A 19,667-nucleotide genomic window follows, 5' to 3' on the forward strand; every position below is an offset into this window, starting at 1 on the left:
AACATCTAGGTGCAAAGGCTAATACCTATAGTTTTCTATTCTTATGTTATTATTTTTTTTATTGATAATGTCACTCAAAGATCTTTGGACAAAATTACTCCTTTTTTTGTTAATAGTTTGGTTTCTCGGTCGGCAGACCAATAACCTTGTGTATGTACTCTTTGGTATTGTTCAGTTAATACAGATATTCTAACTAAAAAGAAAAGTATATCTAAAATAAAAGATCAAACATTTTTACAAAATTTTAGGAAAACTGGATTTTATTTTTTTCAATTTGTTTTCCAAATTTCCATATATTCTAACTCCTCATCTGTTTTATGTTTTAACTTCTTGTAATCTTGACGTTTTTGTGATTTTCAGGTTCCTTCGATGTTATAATTTTCATTACCGTCTCACAGTTGGATGGAAATCCTAACGGCATTTTAGACATTTTAAATACCATGTGGGATAAGATAGTTCGTGGCCCAAGGCCTAGTTTCAGGGGCATCGATGATGCACACAGGCAACTGCAGGAAAACCTTATGCTAAGAACTAATTGGCGAACTTTGGTGATTTTGGATGAGGTTTGGTCTGAATCAAATGCGGGTCAATTGTTGTTCGAAGCAAAAGGATACAAGACAATTGTTATAACCAGACAGGAATTCAATACTCTAAAAAAAAGCGATACTTGTCTTTACAAAATGCATACATTGGAGGAGAAGGATGCCCTGTCACTTTTCTGCTTCTGGGCTTTTGATGGCAAGTCTTCGATTCCAAGGGAGGATCCTGTAAGCGAGGATCTTGTTAAAGAGGTAAGAGTTATGCTATTCATAATCTCATATAGACTGTCAATCATGAATAAAAAATAGAGTGAAGAAGGTTCACTATAGGAGAGTCAAAGAAATTGACAAAAAAGACTATATAACTAATAGCTCTGCTGAAAAAAATAAAAAATCAAAAATCAAAAGTATTCTGTACATGCCAACAAAAATCAGAATATTGGAAATGTGCCGGATCTGTGTGCACCGCATCCAGAACCCTTTGAAATGCACGATATCCACTTCGCATTGAAGTCCCTGCTTTGATAGATTCTCTGCCACTGTATTTTGAGACCTGTAGATGTGAGAAAACTGAGTTTCTTTGAATCCAGACTTCAAAGTCGGGTGAAGTTGGTGTGATCATTGATCCATTCAATTGAAATTTTTGAGTCGGTGAAAACTGACAAATTGTCGACACCAATCTTTTGGCACAGTGTACTAATCCCCACAGTGCAGTGATTTAGGCCTTCTGTTTTGTAACAGGGCCAGAGGACCAAAACAGATGTAAATATATATTTCCCTGAAGAGCGAGTTGCGCCCACATCCACTTGCTGCCCCATCAAAGAATCCGAATCCTGCAGGAAGATTGAAACTACTGCAGATGGGATCATATAACCTGCACCGAGATTTAACACGCGATAGACCATATTCCTCGATGGACGATCTTTATCTAGACCTACTCATGATAACACTTATTCTAACTCCATCCACATTCATTTTTCTCTTGGAATTTAATATAACCCATGCAAAAGATAAATATAACACAAGCATCAGTGAAGAAAAGATAGGGAATATAACTGTTCTGAGCGGAAAGGCACATTATATCATTTAAATGGCGTTTCAGGTTTATATATATTTTAAATTATTTAATTTTAGGAAATTTTCTGCTTATGATTTATACTGATTTTTTTCTATAAACCAGTGTAATATGCAGCTTCGGTACTTAGCATTTGTTTTTATGCAAAAAGTAATAAATAGTAATTATTGAATAGGGGAAGAAATTTCATTTAGCTATTTAGTATTTGTTTTTATGCAAAAAGTAATGAATAGTAATTATTGAATATTGGAAGAAATTCATAAATGGAATAGATAATCTTAAAGCAAAATAAAGATGACTGAATAGATAAATTTGGATAAAACGTTAATTCCAATAACATTGTTTCTTAAAAAATTAACAGTTTATTGAATTCAACATTTATCCTGTGTTTTTGGAAGCACACCACTTACATAAATCATCATGGATATGTGTATAACACAAAGATTCATCTTGTTCCCATGTGATTTCATATTTTAAAGAAAAATGTGTGTGGAATATGTATCTATGCCTATTCTTTAAATTTATCACTTCTAAGTTCTCTTTGTTCCTGAGGACCTAAGAAATGTTGATAAACATTTCCATAAGCAATAAGGACTAAGTTTCCATGCAATACTCATTAATAAAATGTTAGAATGAATTTAGTTAATATTAAAATAATTTTGTAAGGAGTTATTTAACAATACACCCATTTATAGTCAATTCAAAGCCCCATGGGATTTTAAATTTGTAGGACATGGGGTGAGATTTGATCCATTTACATGTATACAGGTTATGAGATCATTTAATATAATCTTTTGGGTGCAACATACATTTATTCATTGTCAATTCAAATCCCCATGAACTTTTAAAATTGAAGGGCAAGGGTGTACATTACTTGACAAAGCATGCTATGTAAAAATTATGAGGCCTTTGGTCCAAACCCTGAGTTACCCTGTGTCCTTTTTCGTTATAGTGGTAGAGGATGAAATCCTTCTCATATCACAAAAAATTGTAAAAACTTTGAGAAATCTTACTAATTTTTAAAATGCCAACTATAATTTTGTAAATATATTTAAACTTTTAAAAACTTCGTATAGTTTGTAAAAAAAAAAAAATTGAAGTAACTTGTATCTTATAAATTCTAATTTTTATTAAGCTTTTAAAAACTTCATATAGTTTGTAAAAAAAATAAATAATTTTTGAAGTAACTTTTATCTTATAAACTATTAATCATTTTAAATTATTTTGTTTATTAAAAAAACCACTAATTTTTTCTTAATTAATTTAAATATTTTAGATAAAGCATTACTCATAACATTGATGTGTGGGGATAATTTTTAAGGTTTTTCCTAACATTGATGTGTGGGAATAGTTTTTAAGGTTTTTTCGGGATTTAAGCTTACTATAATGGACGCTCAAACAAACCTTGACCCTGACTTTTCCCATAAGCAAACAAAAAAATCTAAAACCCTCAAACTAATATGTAACAATAGGCAGATAAAGACATCTCTTGAAAAACCATTTTCCAAGTCTCTATTTATATTTTCGACATCGATTACAAAGTTGTAAGCATAATGATATTGAAGAAAGAAAGAAATTATTTTAACGTCCACGAGGCTAAAGATAGCCTATGGGACAGATTGCTTCGTCATCTGCTTGATGTATTCGGCCCTTTTTCTGTGAAGCTTCAAAATAAATGCTCCCAACTTCTCAACAAACCCCTCGCTAAATAGATTATCCCAAGAGCTAGTTGCCAGCATATTTGCGTAACTTTCCCTATTGTTTTTGAAGGCCTCACATTCTAAAATGAAATGTTTTTTTCTGTTTCCACTTTTCTGGAAGAACAAAAAATGCATATGCTTTCCTCCCACACTTCCTTTGGCTTTTTCCAGCATCCTGTTTCACAACGGAGTTGATAGAATTAGTCCTTAACTGAGCAATAAGAATTTTGGCTCTCCAAGAGATATTGGCCTCTATGTATGCTTTTGGTTGATGACTATGAGTGGGATTAAACACTTCAATATAGTAATTTTTCATTCTTCCTAGCTCCTTATCCCTAGTACGCTCGTGGAACTTTTCCATAACAAAAGCTTTTATCTCTTTGTTGTTTATGGGACGTGCATTCAAGCAAATACCCCATTTACTAAACCATTTGTTATTTTGTTGCATCCAAGTTTTTTTGCTCTTGCACAATCTATCAATAAAGACAACCTTAGGCCATCTACCCTCTTCCATTTGCTCAATTTTTTTACATACCTTATTACTCGCACCATAGCAATTGCTTCAATAGGAGCATCACTTAACAAGATATCATAAGGAACTCCACTTTTAATCTTAAATTTGTTTGTAATCAACACTTTTGAATTTTCTCAATTTGTCTCCACTGCATGTCGAATGTACTGCTGACCCATAGTTCACAACCATAGAGAATCACCAGAATCACTAGAAGCCCAAAAAGGGTTTGAGTGGTTTTCTAGTCCCATAACTCTGCCTCTCTACACCTATTTTGAAAAGCATAAAATGATTTCCAACCCCCCAAAGTTGTTTTCTTTCTACAACTATTCCAGCTTAGATTTTTGTTGAAGTCAATTCTGAGGTATTTGTAATATGCAACTTCTTCTAGAATGTTGCCTTCAAAGTAGAACTTACGCTGGCTATGTTTTCTTTTCATAGAGAAGACCACTACTTTCATTTTGTTGATATTGACTTGCATCCCCACACTTCTACAAAAATTCTTAAGGGATAGTAAGTGCTCTTGCAAACCAAGAGCCAATTTAGCAATCAGAATAAGGTCATCTACATACAAAAGAAGCCTTATAACAAACTTGCCCAAATAGATATCATCACCCCCTTGCGAATTTAACCACTCCTCAAGTTTGTCGATATATAAACCAAAAAGGGTAGGAGACAGTGGGAAACCTTGCTTAACCCTGATATTGCTTCTAAAACTTTCAGAAATGCTTGTTGAAGTTCTAATTTTGACTTTCACCTCTTCATACAACCTATGCACAACTACTCTCAAATGTTTAGGAACCCCAAGTTCCTCCATTCTGTGCCAAAGCTTATCCCTAAGAAACGAGTCAAACGCTTTTCTAAAATCAACAAAGCAACAAAAGACTTCTTCCTTTTTCTCCCAAACTTTTTCAATGATGTGCTTTAAAGTTATACAATGATCAACTATGGAATGTTTAGGTCTAAAACATGCTTGACCTTTAGCACATTTATCTCTTTCTTTTGCCCACTTGCTAATTTTGTTTTCTAGCATGCTTCCAAATAGCTTTGCAAACAAAGGGTTTATCATGATGGTCCTATAATTGGAGGGATTATTGACATCACCGCTCTTGAAAAGAGGTGCTGCCAGACTAGTTGTCCAATCTGTGGGGGACCCTTGTTGTATGATGTTGTTGAAGATTTTTGTAATGTGAGGTGCAAGAATCTTTGAGCCCCACTTTAGATATTCTGCTTCGAGTTCAAGTAAGTCTTTTGCTTTTCCAACACCGAACTTCTTGATACCCATCTCTACCTCTTGTACCGTGAAGAGTTCAGCATCAGTGTTGACCAAGGGTGGAGGGTCAACCTTGGGAACCTGCTCATAGAGTTGTCTTGCATAGTTCAACCATTTAGAAGTTGTAATATTATTTCCAATTTGTATATTTTTCAGTTGGAGCTCCTTCTAAAATAATTTGAGATTATTTTTCCCAAGGAAGATTAGTTCTTCCCTCCTTGAAACCACGAAATCGGCCTTTTTCTTGCTTAATAACTGCTTGTAAGCTTTGAGCTTTATGTTATCCTTGTTTGACTCTTTCCACGTTCTCCTTGCCTTTTTGCATTCCTTGTCAAACCAAAGCATTAATTGGAAAGCAATTTGTTTCAGACTTCTTAATTTTTCCTCTTTTGCACTTTGCAAGTGCGCATTGAATTAAATGTCTTAATTCATGACTATGAAGGCTGTGAATTGTAATTTTCTCTTTCTCGAAGAGCCTCTCTAGCGTCATTTTGAAGGTATTACAATTTTCTAGGGTCAAAAGAATTCTGTCCTATGGGAGATTTTGTTGGACATGCTGAATTTTTTACTCTAATTGTTTCTTTCCATTCCAAGAGAAACATAAATAAATTGGCTTGTGATCTGATTTCAAATCCCACAGTTGATATCCAATCAAAACTTCCTCCATTTTCTCACACAAACCATGCGAGCAAATTACATAATCTACCACACTTGCTCCATTGTAAGTATTGCAAGTGAAATTACTGGACTTTGCCCATCTAGTCAAGTCATTACAAATGACTAAATCAAAGGCCCCACATAGAGTAAGCAATTGTTCACCAAAGAGATTGCAGCCCTTGTCCTCTGAAATTCTTTCCCACTAATGATTACTTTCTTCTGTAAGCCAAATAGAGTCACAATCATCTTTACAACAAAGAATGCTAGCTTGCTCACTTACAGTCCTAGAATTGAAATCACCCAATATAAGGACTTCACCTAGCTGTGAATATGTTGCAATATCCTTTTTTAAGGCTGCAAATGGATCTTTGTGGTCAAGCCCTCTACCTTTGTAGATTTTTGAAACCTACGGCGCAAAATAGCATGTTGCAATTCTGATGTGGTTTCCATTTTCTGATATTCTAAACCAAATGAATTGTTGATTTGAGTCTTCTTTTTCTAACTGAATGAGATGACATTCTTTCTCCCTTACTAAAAACATGATACCCCCATGCCCTTTTCCATTCCATGTTGCCTTGTTCCACACTCCCATCTTCCAGTATCCTTCAAACAGAGGTGTCTTGCACCCTTCATGCTCATGTATTTCTATGAGGCAAATTATGTCTCTATCTTCCGCAATAGGCCTTAACCTAGGTTCTCGTCTCCATGGGTAACCTCTGCAGTTCCAACAAACTAATCTTAAGGAAACTTGGGTATGACTTGATTGCTATTTATTTTGACATGCAAGACTCACATTTGAGTCTTTGTCCTTGCTTTCCCATACTAACCTTGCTTTCTGATTTCTTGTTGAAGAGTTTGTTGCCTCTTCTTTATTACCATCTTGCTGCTCTGTTTTGGAAGGAGGTCCAAATCGCGTTATCACAGCTTTGCCTTTATAAATCCATGCTCTCTTGCTTTCATCTCTTGCTGCCCTAACCTTTAAAATTTCCTCCCTTTTTTCCTCATGTTGTTTTATAGTTAAATCTTCTTCTAGGAAAAAAAGAGAACCCCTCAAGAGATGTTTCTATAGCGCGTGCTCAAAGGAGGGTGCCCATTATGGACTGTTGTATCCAGAATCCTTAAAAAGAAAAGGTTTCTCGAATAGAGTTAGACATTATGAACAGGTCTACATCATTAAAGGCATTATGTCTCTATCTTCCACAATAGGCCCTAACCCAGGTTCTCGTCTCCATGGGTAACCTCTGCAGTTCCAACAAACTAATCTTAAGGAAACCTGGGTATGACTTGATTGCTATTTATTTTGACATGCAAGACTCACATTTGAGTCTTTGTCCCTGCTTTCCCATACTGACCTTGCTTTCTGATTTCTTGTTGAAGAGTTTGTTGCCTCTTCTTTATTACCATCTTGCTGCTATGTTTTGGAAGGAAGTCCAAATTATGCTATCACAGCTTTGCCTTTATAAATCCATTCTCTCTTTCCTTCATCTCTTGCTGCCCTAACCTTTAAAATTTCCTCCCTTCTTTCCTCCTGTTGTTTTACAGTCAAATCTTTTTCTAGGGAATAAAGAGAACCCCTCAAGAGATGTTGCAATAGTGCATGCTCAAAGGAGGGTGCCCATTATGCACTGTTGTATCTAGAATCCTTAAAAAGAAAAGGTTTCTCGAATAGAGTTAGACATTATGAATAGGTCTACATCATTAAAGGCATTATGAACAGATTTTGATCATTATTAATGAGACTAGATATTTTTTAGATGATAAAAAAGTTCAAAAGCATAGGTTCTCATGTTTCAATGTCTTTTAGACCAAGGCTGCCTAGAAAGCGGTAGGAGTTACGACTTTGCAGGTACCATATAAATTAATTTTTTAAATATTTTTAAAAATTTAATGGTACAATGCAATAAAAAGTTTGTACAAATTATATAATTAGGTGACAAATATCATTTATATATATATATATATATATATATAATTAATATTTTACATATTTTTTTATATTTCACAAATAAAAATCAAATTTCATAAAATTTGAGTTTTCAATAATCTAGACCAATCAAAAAATAGAGTTTTTGGATTTCAAATATTTTATAGATAATTTTAATTTTGAAAAAAAATCATTTTAATATGATAATTTTTTTAAAAACTTTAATAAACTTTATAAATTGTTTTTAAAATGTGAGAAGTTAAAACTTTTTGACCATGAACTTAAACTATAATAAATAAAATATTTCTCAATTATATATTAAACATGAATGTTATATATTTCTTTATTGTTAAGCAATATATAATACAATATTTTAATATAATAATTTTTTTTATTTTTTTTGTTAAGCTATATATAATACAATATTTTAATATAATAATTTATTTACTTTTAATTATATATATAAAAGAGATTAATATAAAAATATTTTACATAGGAATGATATTAACTTTTTTATTTTTTTAAATATTATTAAAATGTAAAAAACATTAATCTATAAAGTATTTTAATTTCTTTATATATAAATACATAATAATCAATATAAAATATTTGGTAAAGTAAATATTGAAATATTTATTGATAATTATTGTTTATATGTATAAGTTGAGATAAAATTTTCTATTAATAGTAAAAATGATTATATTGAGTACATATAGTTAACAACATACCAAAAAATTGACCTGGGAGGTCATGCCTCCAATCAAGTATGACATACTAAGCACCTTTTCTACCTGTAAACCTATGTGAAAAGATCCCTTCTAATATCAAATACTAGAGATGTTTAGAGGTTTTTATTTTTTCCCCTTTCTCCTACAGAGGATCTAGAACCAAAGGAACCCTCTTGGTGTAACAACCCATCTAATTGACCCATTAATAAAAATGTTAAACTTTATAATATATGAATATATATCTATATATATATACATTAAATTTTATGATATATAGTTAGACTTTACAAATATCATTTAAATAAAATATATATATCATTAAATGATTATAACATATATTTGATAAAATGATCATTTAATATTTATAAAATATATTAAATAAAGGTTATAAGAAATATCAGTAAAGTCATACCATGTATTAAAGGAAGGTCACAAATATATATATGAAAGTTATGAACTTATGCAAAATAGCGTACCAGCATGGATATCGATCAACTATATATATATCACATATAATATCTAAACTCATAAAGACTACCCATCTACTGAAAATTTATTGCAAGAAATATCGCAGAGAGACTTCAATGCTGAGAGGCGGTGGCTGCAAGTGGGAGGGCGGCCACCGCCAGGCGAGGGGGATATATAGCAGAAGCCTGACCCGGGAGGAAGGGGGAGAAAGCAGAGAAGGAAAGACTCATTAGCAGGAAACCCGGAGAAGAGATTTTACAGTAGAAGAGCTTTGAGTGATCTGAGTTCTGGGCACGGAGGGACAGAGAGCCTCGGTGGAGAGCTTCTCTGGATTGAGCAACCAGTTGCTCTGTCTGGTCGGGTGGAATTGGCCGTCTCGAAATTGAATCAAATCAGCCAACAGTTCAGGATTACCAGTTCTGCAGTGGAATCGGGAGTCTTCCAGCAGCTCAGGTAGGTACAGATTATAATTTATGCATTACTGTTTTCAAATTCATATAAGAGTTTATCTGGTTACTGCAAATTCATAATTAGGGCACTACACTTGGGCACTAAGCGTGACAAAAAACTTTTGTCAAACAGTTCACAAGCAGGCCTGGACTAGTAATGCGGAGTCTAGTTAGGAATTTCATCAAACTCTGTGTGCGCCGACTTTTGCAGCTGCATAAATTGCAACGATGCCCTGAGTCTAGGAGCACTTTGAGGCTGCTCACTCTCAGGTTTTGGTTGTGCCTCATGAGTGTGAGGAAGGATATCGTTGATTCTAGCAACGCCTTGAGGAGTGATGAGGGCTTTGTGATAGTGCTCATCTATGGTAGTTGGAAAGCATCCCCCTCCTCCTCCTCTCTGCGGGGTCACTCCCATGTGTACTTACTGTCGTGCCTTGAAATTCTAGGAAGCCACTGGTAAGCTGTGCAATCCATTGCTCGCAGCGTTCATATCCATTGTGAACTATCTTGTTCATTTTACAGTTATATGTGTGTAACCCAGAGGAACCGAACAACTGCTTGACACATAACTGTCAGAAAACCTCTAAGGAGCTACGACTTGTCCTCCTCTCCATAGCTTGAGCTACTACACAGGGATTTGAACCTAAGTCTCTCGAATTTCAACAATTTCACTTGTTTTGAATTACCAACTAAATTATCCCCAAAACTTATATAATGTTTCAATTTTATATAGAACACTAAAATTTGTACATCTTCAAAAAAACAAACTAGGTTGTTAAAAGCATCCCAACCCAATAATTTAAAAGTTAATATTCAAATTTAATGAGCGAAAATATGTTTTTCTTCCTAAAATGTTATAAATTCAAATGTAGGAAAAAGTAGAACGCATAAATCTGGAGATTTTAGAGATGATACACTAAAAAGGTGACATAGCGTGTATACCTCTGAATTGACTTTAACCACAATATCAATAATACAATTTTGGGTATTATTATTATCAACGCTCAACTTAACCAGTGTTTTCTATTTAAACACAACAGATGCCTAATTTCTCAGTTCTTTGTGAATCCGTCACATTTTAACTCACTTCTTTGTGAGTCCGTCACATTTAAATAGTTCTATATTTGTAGGTTGCAGCACAGTGCGGTGGTTTGCCACTTGCCCTCAGGGTGATTGGAAGTTGTTTGCGTGGTCGGTCCCACCAAGAGTGGAAAAATGCAAGGAATGAACTTCGCAGAGCCAAATATTGTACGCCCTATCACAAGGAGAAACTCCTTGATCGCTTGGAAACGAGTATAAATACCCTAAATGAGGAGCAAAAAGATTGTTTTTTGGACTTGGGCGCATTTCCCCAAGGTGGAAAGTTCTGCGTGGATTCGTTATTAGACATTTGGGTATATGTCCGCGGCATGAAACGGACGCATGCTTACTTCGTTTTGTTTGAGCTTGTAAGTCGAAATCTGCTGGATCTCACAGGCGATTCCAGGTATGGAACTTGTTTACATTTGCTACCTTCTATGAATTTGTTTTGTTGATTGTTTGATAAAATGTGAAAGCAAATTGTTGTGCATGTGGGATCCATTAACTTTGCAAAATTTGACACTCAACATACAAGAAAGAAATTGAAGGTTCGAGTTTCTTAAAAATATACCTTCACCTTGATTTATTAAAATCTAGAGTGTTACAAAATAGAGAGGACATTTTAAAGTCTTGGAAATCATTTTAAGATGTAAAACGTTGTTTCTTGTTGATCATATATGTTGTTATGTCAAAATATAGATTAAAGAAAGGTCTTTGTGGTTTATGATTATTTGTTGGGTTCATATAACAAGGTTTTCATGTGTTAGGAGGAGTTTATTGCAGGTAATTGTGCCTATATTACTGTGTCAAAATACAGATAAAAATTGACTTTTGAGTTTATCATTATTGGTTTGGTTAATATAACGAGGTTTTGATGTTTTAGGGATTGGCCCATCACATACAGCTGTGCCTCTGAACTCTATTTTTCTCAGCATGGTGTGATGCGGGATTTAGCTTTGCGTTTAGCAAACCACAACAGTCATGAGAGGCTATTTAGCTCTGGCAAAGCTGATACAATTCGCAAAGAATGGCGAACTCTCGGAGATCGGTCATCTCGCGCCAGGTTTCTTTCAATTCATGCAGGTCAGGCCACTCTCGAAGTTTGCTTTCGTTAATCATTGAATAATTAATAATTCAATCCAATAATCTCTCAAATTTGGTAAGATATTTGATGAGCATTTTCGCGGCATATTATGTTGAATTTTGCATTTGAAACTTGCAGGTGTCATGCAAAAGGAAGATTGGTGCCAAATAGACTTTCCTGAAGTGGAAGCTTTGGGTTTATTCTTTGCATCAAGTGAATACTGTCTTCCGACATTTTTACATACCATGCCAAAATTGAAGGTTCTTATAATATACAATTACGGTTCTCAGCGTGCAAGACTTAGTGGGCTCCCAAGCTTTCCTTCACTTGTTCAGATTAGGTCTGTGCTTCTAAACAAGTTGATTGTGCCTCCACTTTATGAAAACTGCAAATCCTGGGAGGGGTTGGAAAAGTTGTCTGTATGTCTATGCGAAGGCCTTGGTAATAGCAATCTAGTGCATGACAAATTTGAAGCCCTGAACTTTCCAAACGTTAAAGAAATTAACCTTGATCATTGTATTGATTTGGAGGAGCTCCCAATCAAGCTATGCAGTTTAACTTCCCTTAAGAGGTTGTCTATTACTAATTGCCACCTTGTCCCAAGCTTACCTGATGACTTGGAAGGTTAAGCTCACTGAAGGTGCTGAGATTGTCTGCATGCCCAAGTTTGTCCAGGCTACCACTTTCTATCTGCAAACTTAGGAAACTAGAATATCTTGATATTTCACTCTGCAGTGGTTTGCAGGATCTTCCCACTGAATTTTCTCGGCTATCAATGTTAGAGATTTTGGACATGAGGGAATGCTCAAGATTGAAGAATCTGCCTGCATTCAGTCTCAGTTCTTTAAAACATTTAATTATCTCGGACGATAAGGGAATTCAAAGAGGAGTGTGGGAGTCCACCAATCCTAATCTCAACGTTCAGGTTGTGCCAGAACGCTTTTCTTTGGCGTGGCTTGGGGTTGCTGATTGAACTGACACAACACTTTACTTTGAAGTGGCTTGGAGTTGATGATTGAACTTTAACTTTTGGAAGCTTAGAAGTAATTTTATTAGGAAGTCTCACTTTATCTCTTGTTTCAGTCAATGCAATGTATTTGTAAATGATGGCTCTGTACCTGTGAAGTTATCATATGCACACAAATGTTATACTAAATGCCATATATTTGAGGTATCTCATATTAGAAGGTATATCAGGAAATGTGGAATCGTTGCAGTGATTTAATTAATTCAAGAAGGTGGCAATGACCTTAAGGTTTTGGTCAGAATGCTTGAGGTTTTGGAAACTTTTAATTGTAGTAGTTTTAACTGTGCTTAAAAATAACATTTTTTGGAATATTTTGTTACTTTTAATATTTTATAATTTTATTTATTTTTGCTTTGATTTGATTATATATATATTTCTTTTGATTAACAAAACACAATAATAGCAAAGGAATGGAGGAGGAAGGTGATCGTTAAGGACTGCATTAATAGGACAAATAAACGAAAGGCCGGAACAAATGGCAAGAAGATGAGACTACCTCCCTGCAGAAAGGAGACCAGACCTATGTTAGAGCCCAATTTTGAGGTAGCCTGTTAAGAAATTAAGACCAATATCTCAATTCTGTTTTCTTGATGAGTAATCCCTTCCCTGAGAAACTAGGACGAAGTTTTGAGAAAACAAAAAGCGAAGAGCTAATTCCACTTAAAGCTAATTGTTAAAGCCACTGAAGTACCTAAAACGTTCTCAAGGCAAAGTGAAAATCTCTGCTGTAATGCAATGGAAAATGTGGATAAAATGGTCATTATATTTGTTCTTTGTTTACTTGGGTGCAAAGGGTTTAAATTTTGGTTTTCCATAAGTAATAGAATGGAAAGTATTTTTGTATGGTTCTCGCATGGGGCTGGTGTAAATTATATTCATGGCATGGTTTTAGGTTTCCTAAAAATAAAATGGTTGTGACATTATAGAACAACTATGCTTTTGAATTTCAAAGGTAGAGAAAACTTCTGCAGGCATATGAAAAGAGAGATTTTAAAGCTACCGTCAAACTTGAATCTTATCTTATGCAATAGAGCATTGGAAAAGAAAAACTATCGTCATAAACCAAATGTAAGTTATGGGAAATTTTTATTTCATGTTTTTTTTCTTGAGGAGACATATTGCGAAAAAAATAATCATGCCAATCATAGCTGGCACAACCTAGTAAAGAAAGAGAAAATAAGCAAAGAGATTGCACATATTGGCTCGAAGAAAGTTATTTTCATATAAATTTAAAATCAAAAGAGGAAAATCATGTCATAGTTTTGCATGTGACATGAAGGCTTCCATAATTAGTAATAGCAATCCTCACATTTAATGATATTTATTAATTTATTCTTATTTTTTATTATGTTATTTAAATAATATTAATTTTTAATATTTTTTAAGTGATTTATTTTATAAATATATAAAGAGTTGTTTTTAAAGTATGATTTAAAAAAAAAAATTGGTTTATTTTCCGATCTAGATCTAATTTGTCTAGAATTCGACAAAGATTTATTGAAAACACAAGTTTGATGGATGAACTTTGCATAATTGAAGTGCTTTAGGGGTTTTTTAGGGTGTTGAATCCATATATGTAGTACAACAACCAATTTAAACAACACAACTCAAGATCTGACCATAATTTTCCCGTAAGATTCTAGCTAGAAATATTTTGCATAAGGTTATGTGGGAGCTGGAGCAGGAGTGGAGAGTGACATTTTGGAAAGCCCTTGGTTCGAGAGCAAATCAAGAGCGGATTTTTCTATAATATACATTTTTATATATTTTGATGTGCATATGTCAACAAAAACATATAGAATGATGAATTAGATATAAAAAACATTGAAATATGGATTGAACCGTATAACATCAATCATCCAGAAGTTATAATTTTCATCAACCACGTCCACAAGTTAGTAACATACAACATATCAAGTTTCATGATTCATCAATCTTAAAGTTTCAAGCTTTCAAAAATCGATACATAACATTTATCATCATTGATCACAGAAGTTGTAACTTGTACTTGTAATCATTACCATTATCAAGTAACCAAACGATAACAAGGAATATCTAACATGAAATGAAATGTTTCAACTTTCATGAAGAATCATATTCATAATTCATTACCAATGAGTTATGAATGCCAACTTCAAAATTCAAACTTAAATTGTCATATATTGTTTACAAAAAAACCATAATAAATATGAAAGAGTCAATAGTTATAAAAAACACTAGAAACTAGAAAAGACAAGTAAATCTATTATCTATTGCTTGACCCTCTTGCCATGAGAAATTTCTAATTTCTTGTCTCGTGATTTATTGGGAGTCTCCTCCTGCATAGTCGAATGACCTTGGTGCTCTTGATTAAATACATGTTCCATACCCTAGTACCTTAGGTACTCTTGATTATTGGGAGTCTCCCCTGCATAGAGGGTTTGGTGCTCTTGATTAAATACAAGTTTCATACCCTAGTACATGACAAAATCCAATGGAAACATCGCAATCCCACTAATCCTGAAATCATGAAAAATGATAAGTTTGTTGGATTTTGAGTGAGATCTAGAGTTTTACTTTCTTCATATGAAATCTAATAAGGTCGGAACCACTTTCAAACATCTTGAGTCATTTCATGGTAATGTTAAAAATTTAAGTAAAATGATGAAAATGAAAGATAAAGGATAATGTCACTTTTACTTCAAGAATTTAACATTACCATGAAATGCGTATCAACACTAGGGCCAAATTCTTGTTTCTAATCTTCAATAACTCTCTCTATCACTCTTGAATTGGCAGGGAGTGGGATTTTTCTTAGGTGGGAGCCAATTTCAGGAGCGCGTTCCCAGGGTCGCTCTCGATGCGCTCTTGCCTGGAGCGTACTTTGGCAGCAGGGTCAAGGGGGGAGGGGGGTTAAGAGACGAGGGTTACTCCCCTGCAACCATGCTTTCACAATAGCTTTATAACACGATCTTACTTATGTCAGTAGAATTTAGTGAAGTGAAAGCATTTACAACGTTTCTTATTATCACATTGTCCTAATACAGGGTGTTCAAGAGTTTACAACTAGTATTTGTAGATGCTCGCATTAGTTATTTATTATCTCTTACTATAATATTTAGGAATCTTCAGTCACCATCAAAATTATCCACTACCATAAAAAAACTCTGGAGCCATTTTTCTTTTTAGTGTCTAATTTATTTTTCTTTGAGATGTTGTCAGTAGCAACATCAATTCTATCGTTTTCAAGATCCATTGGAAGCTTCATCTTTGTCGTTGACTCTGTAAATAGTTGCATATTCTTCATGCGCATATCAACCACATGTTGTTGCACTATTGTCTCTTCAAGTTCAAGGTTTATATTTATAACAGAGGCTTTGTGAATGACACCAGATCCCTTGTTTTCAAGAACCATCAAAATTTCATCTTCACCAATGACTATAATTGTTGCATACTCTTCATATACATATCAACTATTTGTTGTTGCACAATAGTCTCTTCAATTTCAAGATTTATACTTGTAAGAGGCTTTGTGAATGTTATCCCTAACTCCCCTTCAATTATCTTGGCTTCACTGCTTGACCCTGTACCTTGTCTTTTTCTTTCTCCTTGGAATCATGGTGGTCACCTGAGGCATAACCATTTGTAGTGGTTGGATTCTGCAGAAAATTTAGCTACTTGAGTCCTAGAAAGGGATGAAATGTGGAAATGACAAGACTACCCTGTTGAGAAACTCTTGTGTTAGCCAAAGTCCTAGGAATTCTTCTCTTCACTCATACTTGGGTAGTAGAACTTAAAATTCCTGTATGAGATGAATTCTCAGCATCATGTTTGTCCCTTTTTCCTCGGAGCATCATGTGTGTAGGGAAAAAGTGACTTCCCTAATCCACTTAACTAGGATCTGCAAGCTTTTCCTTCGCTGTATTCAAAATGCCATAATCATCTTTTGCACTAGGAGTTGCACCCAGATGTAAGCATAATGCTCCAAAACCATTCTAGTCTGCAACCATGTAATCAATGTTCAAAACATATTTGAATTTTACATCGAACTTGATACCAAACAACGTAGATTTGGGAATATTTTGAAATTTGATTGATTTTGGAAATATTTTGAAATTTTCAATGTAGATTTTGGGAATATTTGGAAATTTGATTGATTTTGGAAATTTTTACAGTGCTCCAAAACCATTTTGGTCTGCAACCATGTAATCAATCTTTGAATCATATTCAAATTTTGCATCGAACTACGGTGCTCCAAAACCATTTTGGTCTGCAACCATATAATCAATCTTCAAATCATATTTCAATTTTATATCAAACTTTATACTAGTCAATATAGATTTGGAAATATTTTGAAATTTGATGGAAGGAAGAGTGAAGTGAATTGTTTGACCTAGCTCTTATCAATCAAATTTCAAAATATTCTTATTCCCAAACTCTACATTAGAGGTCTTTGACCGCTAATTCTTACTTGCAACCACCATATCTGAGAATTATATGATATTGTAATCATAAGATATTGAAATCAATGAGTTGCAAGTCCTTTGCACAACAATCAATTAACATCTATGAGCTTATGGACGATGGAGACAAAACCAAATTAGAGTTGGAAAAGGAACTCGGACGAAGCTAATCTGTAATTCATAACAGTCAAAACAATCATGCCAACAGAAGTGTAACAACCCCATCTTGATCCCAATTATTTATAGAATTAATTATGTTTTTGTTAATGAGTGGATTTGAAGATGTAGCTATTAACAACTACTCAAAAATTTGCATTGATTCAATTGCATGAAGCTACATAATTAAATAGATTTAAAATCACTAAGAATAGATATATCAATCTTAGCTAACACATGTGTGACTGACACTTCCCAAATTAGAACTCTAGCATGACTGACACTTCCTAAATTTAGATTGTATGTAAACTGTGTAAAACTGCATGTTGACTGAGTGTAATCGGGAATAATTGCCTCCAACACTCCCCCTTAATTACTATCATTAATGCTTGTTGGTCTAAGTCTTAGCGAGACAATACTTGAGATTAAGTCAAAAATGTTTTACTTCTGCATGTTGGTGTAGGTTGTCCTCAACCCAATGCTATACCAGCTTTTTCTTCCTTTGGCTCCAAACTCTATATTCTATGTATCTTTTCTGGTTATTTAGGTTCAATGTTAATTTGGTCGTCTCCTTCAATATGTTGTCTTCTTTGTTGGATTTATTTTCTGCATATGCTTGTACCTCAGCTTCATAAATAATTTTAAATTTCACTACTAGGTTTTTCTTATCTATTGTTGTTATTGCAATGGAAATGTTAATTTTTTCCTTTACATGTGTATCTACACACTCAACGTCACTTTTTTTACTATGTTCATGCATCGCATCTTGTACAAAATCACTGCTCTCTTATGAAATTTCTTCAACTAACTTCATTGTATTACTTAGGAAAACTTTAGTGCCAATGTCTTGTTTATGTTCTTTTGCTTCAATAAATTGTTTCATAATGTCTCCAATTATTTCAGCGATATCAGAATTTTCAGTTTCTCCTATTACAATTGTTAGTAACAATTGCAATTCTTTGTGGCCTAACTTGATGTTGATCACGGTTGCTCCCCCTTTCACTATGTATTATCTTTAGAATTTCCCAAGGTTTCTCTAGATGTGGTTGCCACTATAATCTTGGGAATAATAGTATCATCCAAAGATTGTTGAATGAAAGACAATGTCATTGCATCTTCCTTTTTATTGGCTACAAGTTGATCTCTTTGATCTTGTAATATCCCCACCCAAGTGATTGATGGAAGATGTCACCTTTACTAGCCCTTCTTTCCCTTAGGCTAGCAACATGGGGATTTTTGGAAGAAGGGAACCCTTGATTTATAATAAAAAGGGGCGAAAGAAGGGATTTTAATAAATAATTAGGTAGGACGTGGTATTTGTCGGTGGTATTATAGCCGATTCTAGAAAGTTGGAAACCGTCCAATCGAAAGCTATAAAAAGGAAGGAGGAAGGGAGGCATGGATTTGGATTTTCTCTTGGCATTTGATTTGGAAGCTCATATGAGTTTTCCACAAATGAAAGTTTCGGGTGAGATCCTCGGGCTAGCTTGGGTGGGATTCAGGCTCACCTAGTTAGCAACCCAACTTCGGTAATACAAGATACCACCCTAGCTGGTTCGATTCTTCCCATCGGTTTTATTTCACGGTAGGTTTGCAAGATTTGTCCATTTGAGTTACGAAGGCCAAAATTTTCTCATAGGATCTTGGTGGATCTTCATAAATAAACGTTCATTGAGATCACATCTCGTCTCAATCAATTTCTTCAAGATCAGGTTGTTTTCGGGGTGGAGTCTCAGTTCTTCATAGTCAAGGTAGTGTGCTACCAAGTTTCTCATGGATCGAGTTTAATTCTGTCTCCGTCAAGGAAACAAATTTGCGCACAGGGATATTATGATTGATAAATTTCGAAGGGACTAGAGGGCCACACGTCAGAGGCCATAATAAGCTCTCTAACACTCAAGGAGCTAGCGTTTCAGCCAATTTAACCATTGTTACCAGATTTGCGCATAGGGTGAAGTTGTGACACTATTAAAGGGCCGAGGGGTCTCATATATTTGCACGAATCGAGATTGTAGCTACTGAAGCGCCGAAAAGCCACACGTTGAAGGCCATAATAAATGACTTAGCACGCAAGAAGCTAGCGTTGCAGTTGATGTTGACCACTACTACCAAATCAGTGCGTAGGGAGGTGTAGCCAACTAGACCATTATGACACATTTGCGCTTAGGGAGGTAACAATGTTCCAATTTTCATTCGGTCTCAGTTGTCTTTGGATCACGTAGTTTGCATTCACAGGACGTTGCTTATGCACATAATTGTTCATGAATGTGCTATGAAACCATAGGTATATTTTTGGTTTGTTGCCATTCAAAGCTTTCATAATAATGCCGGCGAGATCTGGTATATCTTATTTATCATGGTTTATAATGGGATTCAAGGGATAATACCATTATTAATATAATAAAGCCAGCGTGGAGGGTCAACGTAATCCATTTCATGCCATTTTCATTATATGGAATACCTGGTTTACATGTTACAGTAGTTTGACTTTAAAGTGGTTAACTTCCGAGGCATTTTCATTGTATGGTTCATGCTTATACGTTGCAATTAGTTT

The 19,667-nt window shown here is 34.4% G+C and overlaps 1 protein-coding gene across 1 annotated transcript in view; it reads left to right on the forward strand.

Annotated features, from left to right (window-relative positions):
* Positions 1–12,717, forward strand: part of LOC149224876 (putative disease resistance protein At5g47280) — a 220,850-nt gene extending 208,133 nt beyond the window's left edge. Inside the window, exons 2-5 of the mRNA XM_089386310.1 lie at positions 361–791; positions 10,455–10,810; positions 11,288–11,487; positions 11,627–12,717. Of these exons, the coding sequence (XP_089242436.1) occupies positions 361–791; positions 10,455–10,810; positions 11,288–11,487; positions 11,627–12,117 (1,478 nt within the window). The 3' untranslated portion in view covers positions 12,118–12,717. The remainder of the gene's footprint in view (positions 1–360; positions 792–10,454; positions 10,811–11,287; positions 11,488–11,626) is intronic.
* Positions 12,718–19,667: the final 6,950 nt, after the last annotated feature.

Source organism: Pinus tabuliformis, chromosome Q, assembly GCF_031772625.1.
Source record: "Pinus tabuliformis cultivar Carrire ecotype Pingquan chromosome Q, CPIR1, whole genome shotgun sequence".
Classification (NCBI taxonomy): Eukaryota; Viridiplantae; Streptophyta; class Pinopsida; order Pinales; family Pinaceae; genus Pinus; species Pinus tabuliformis.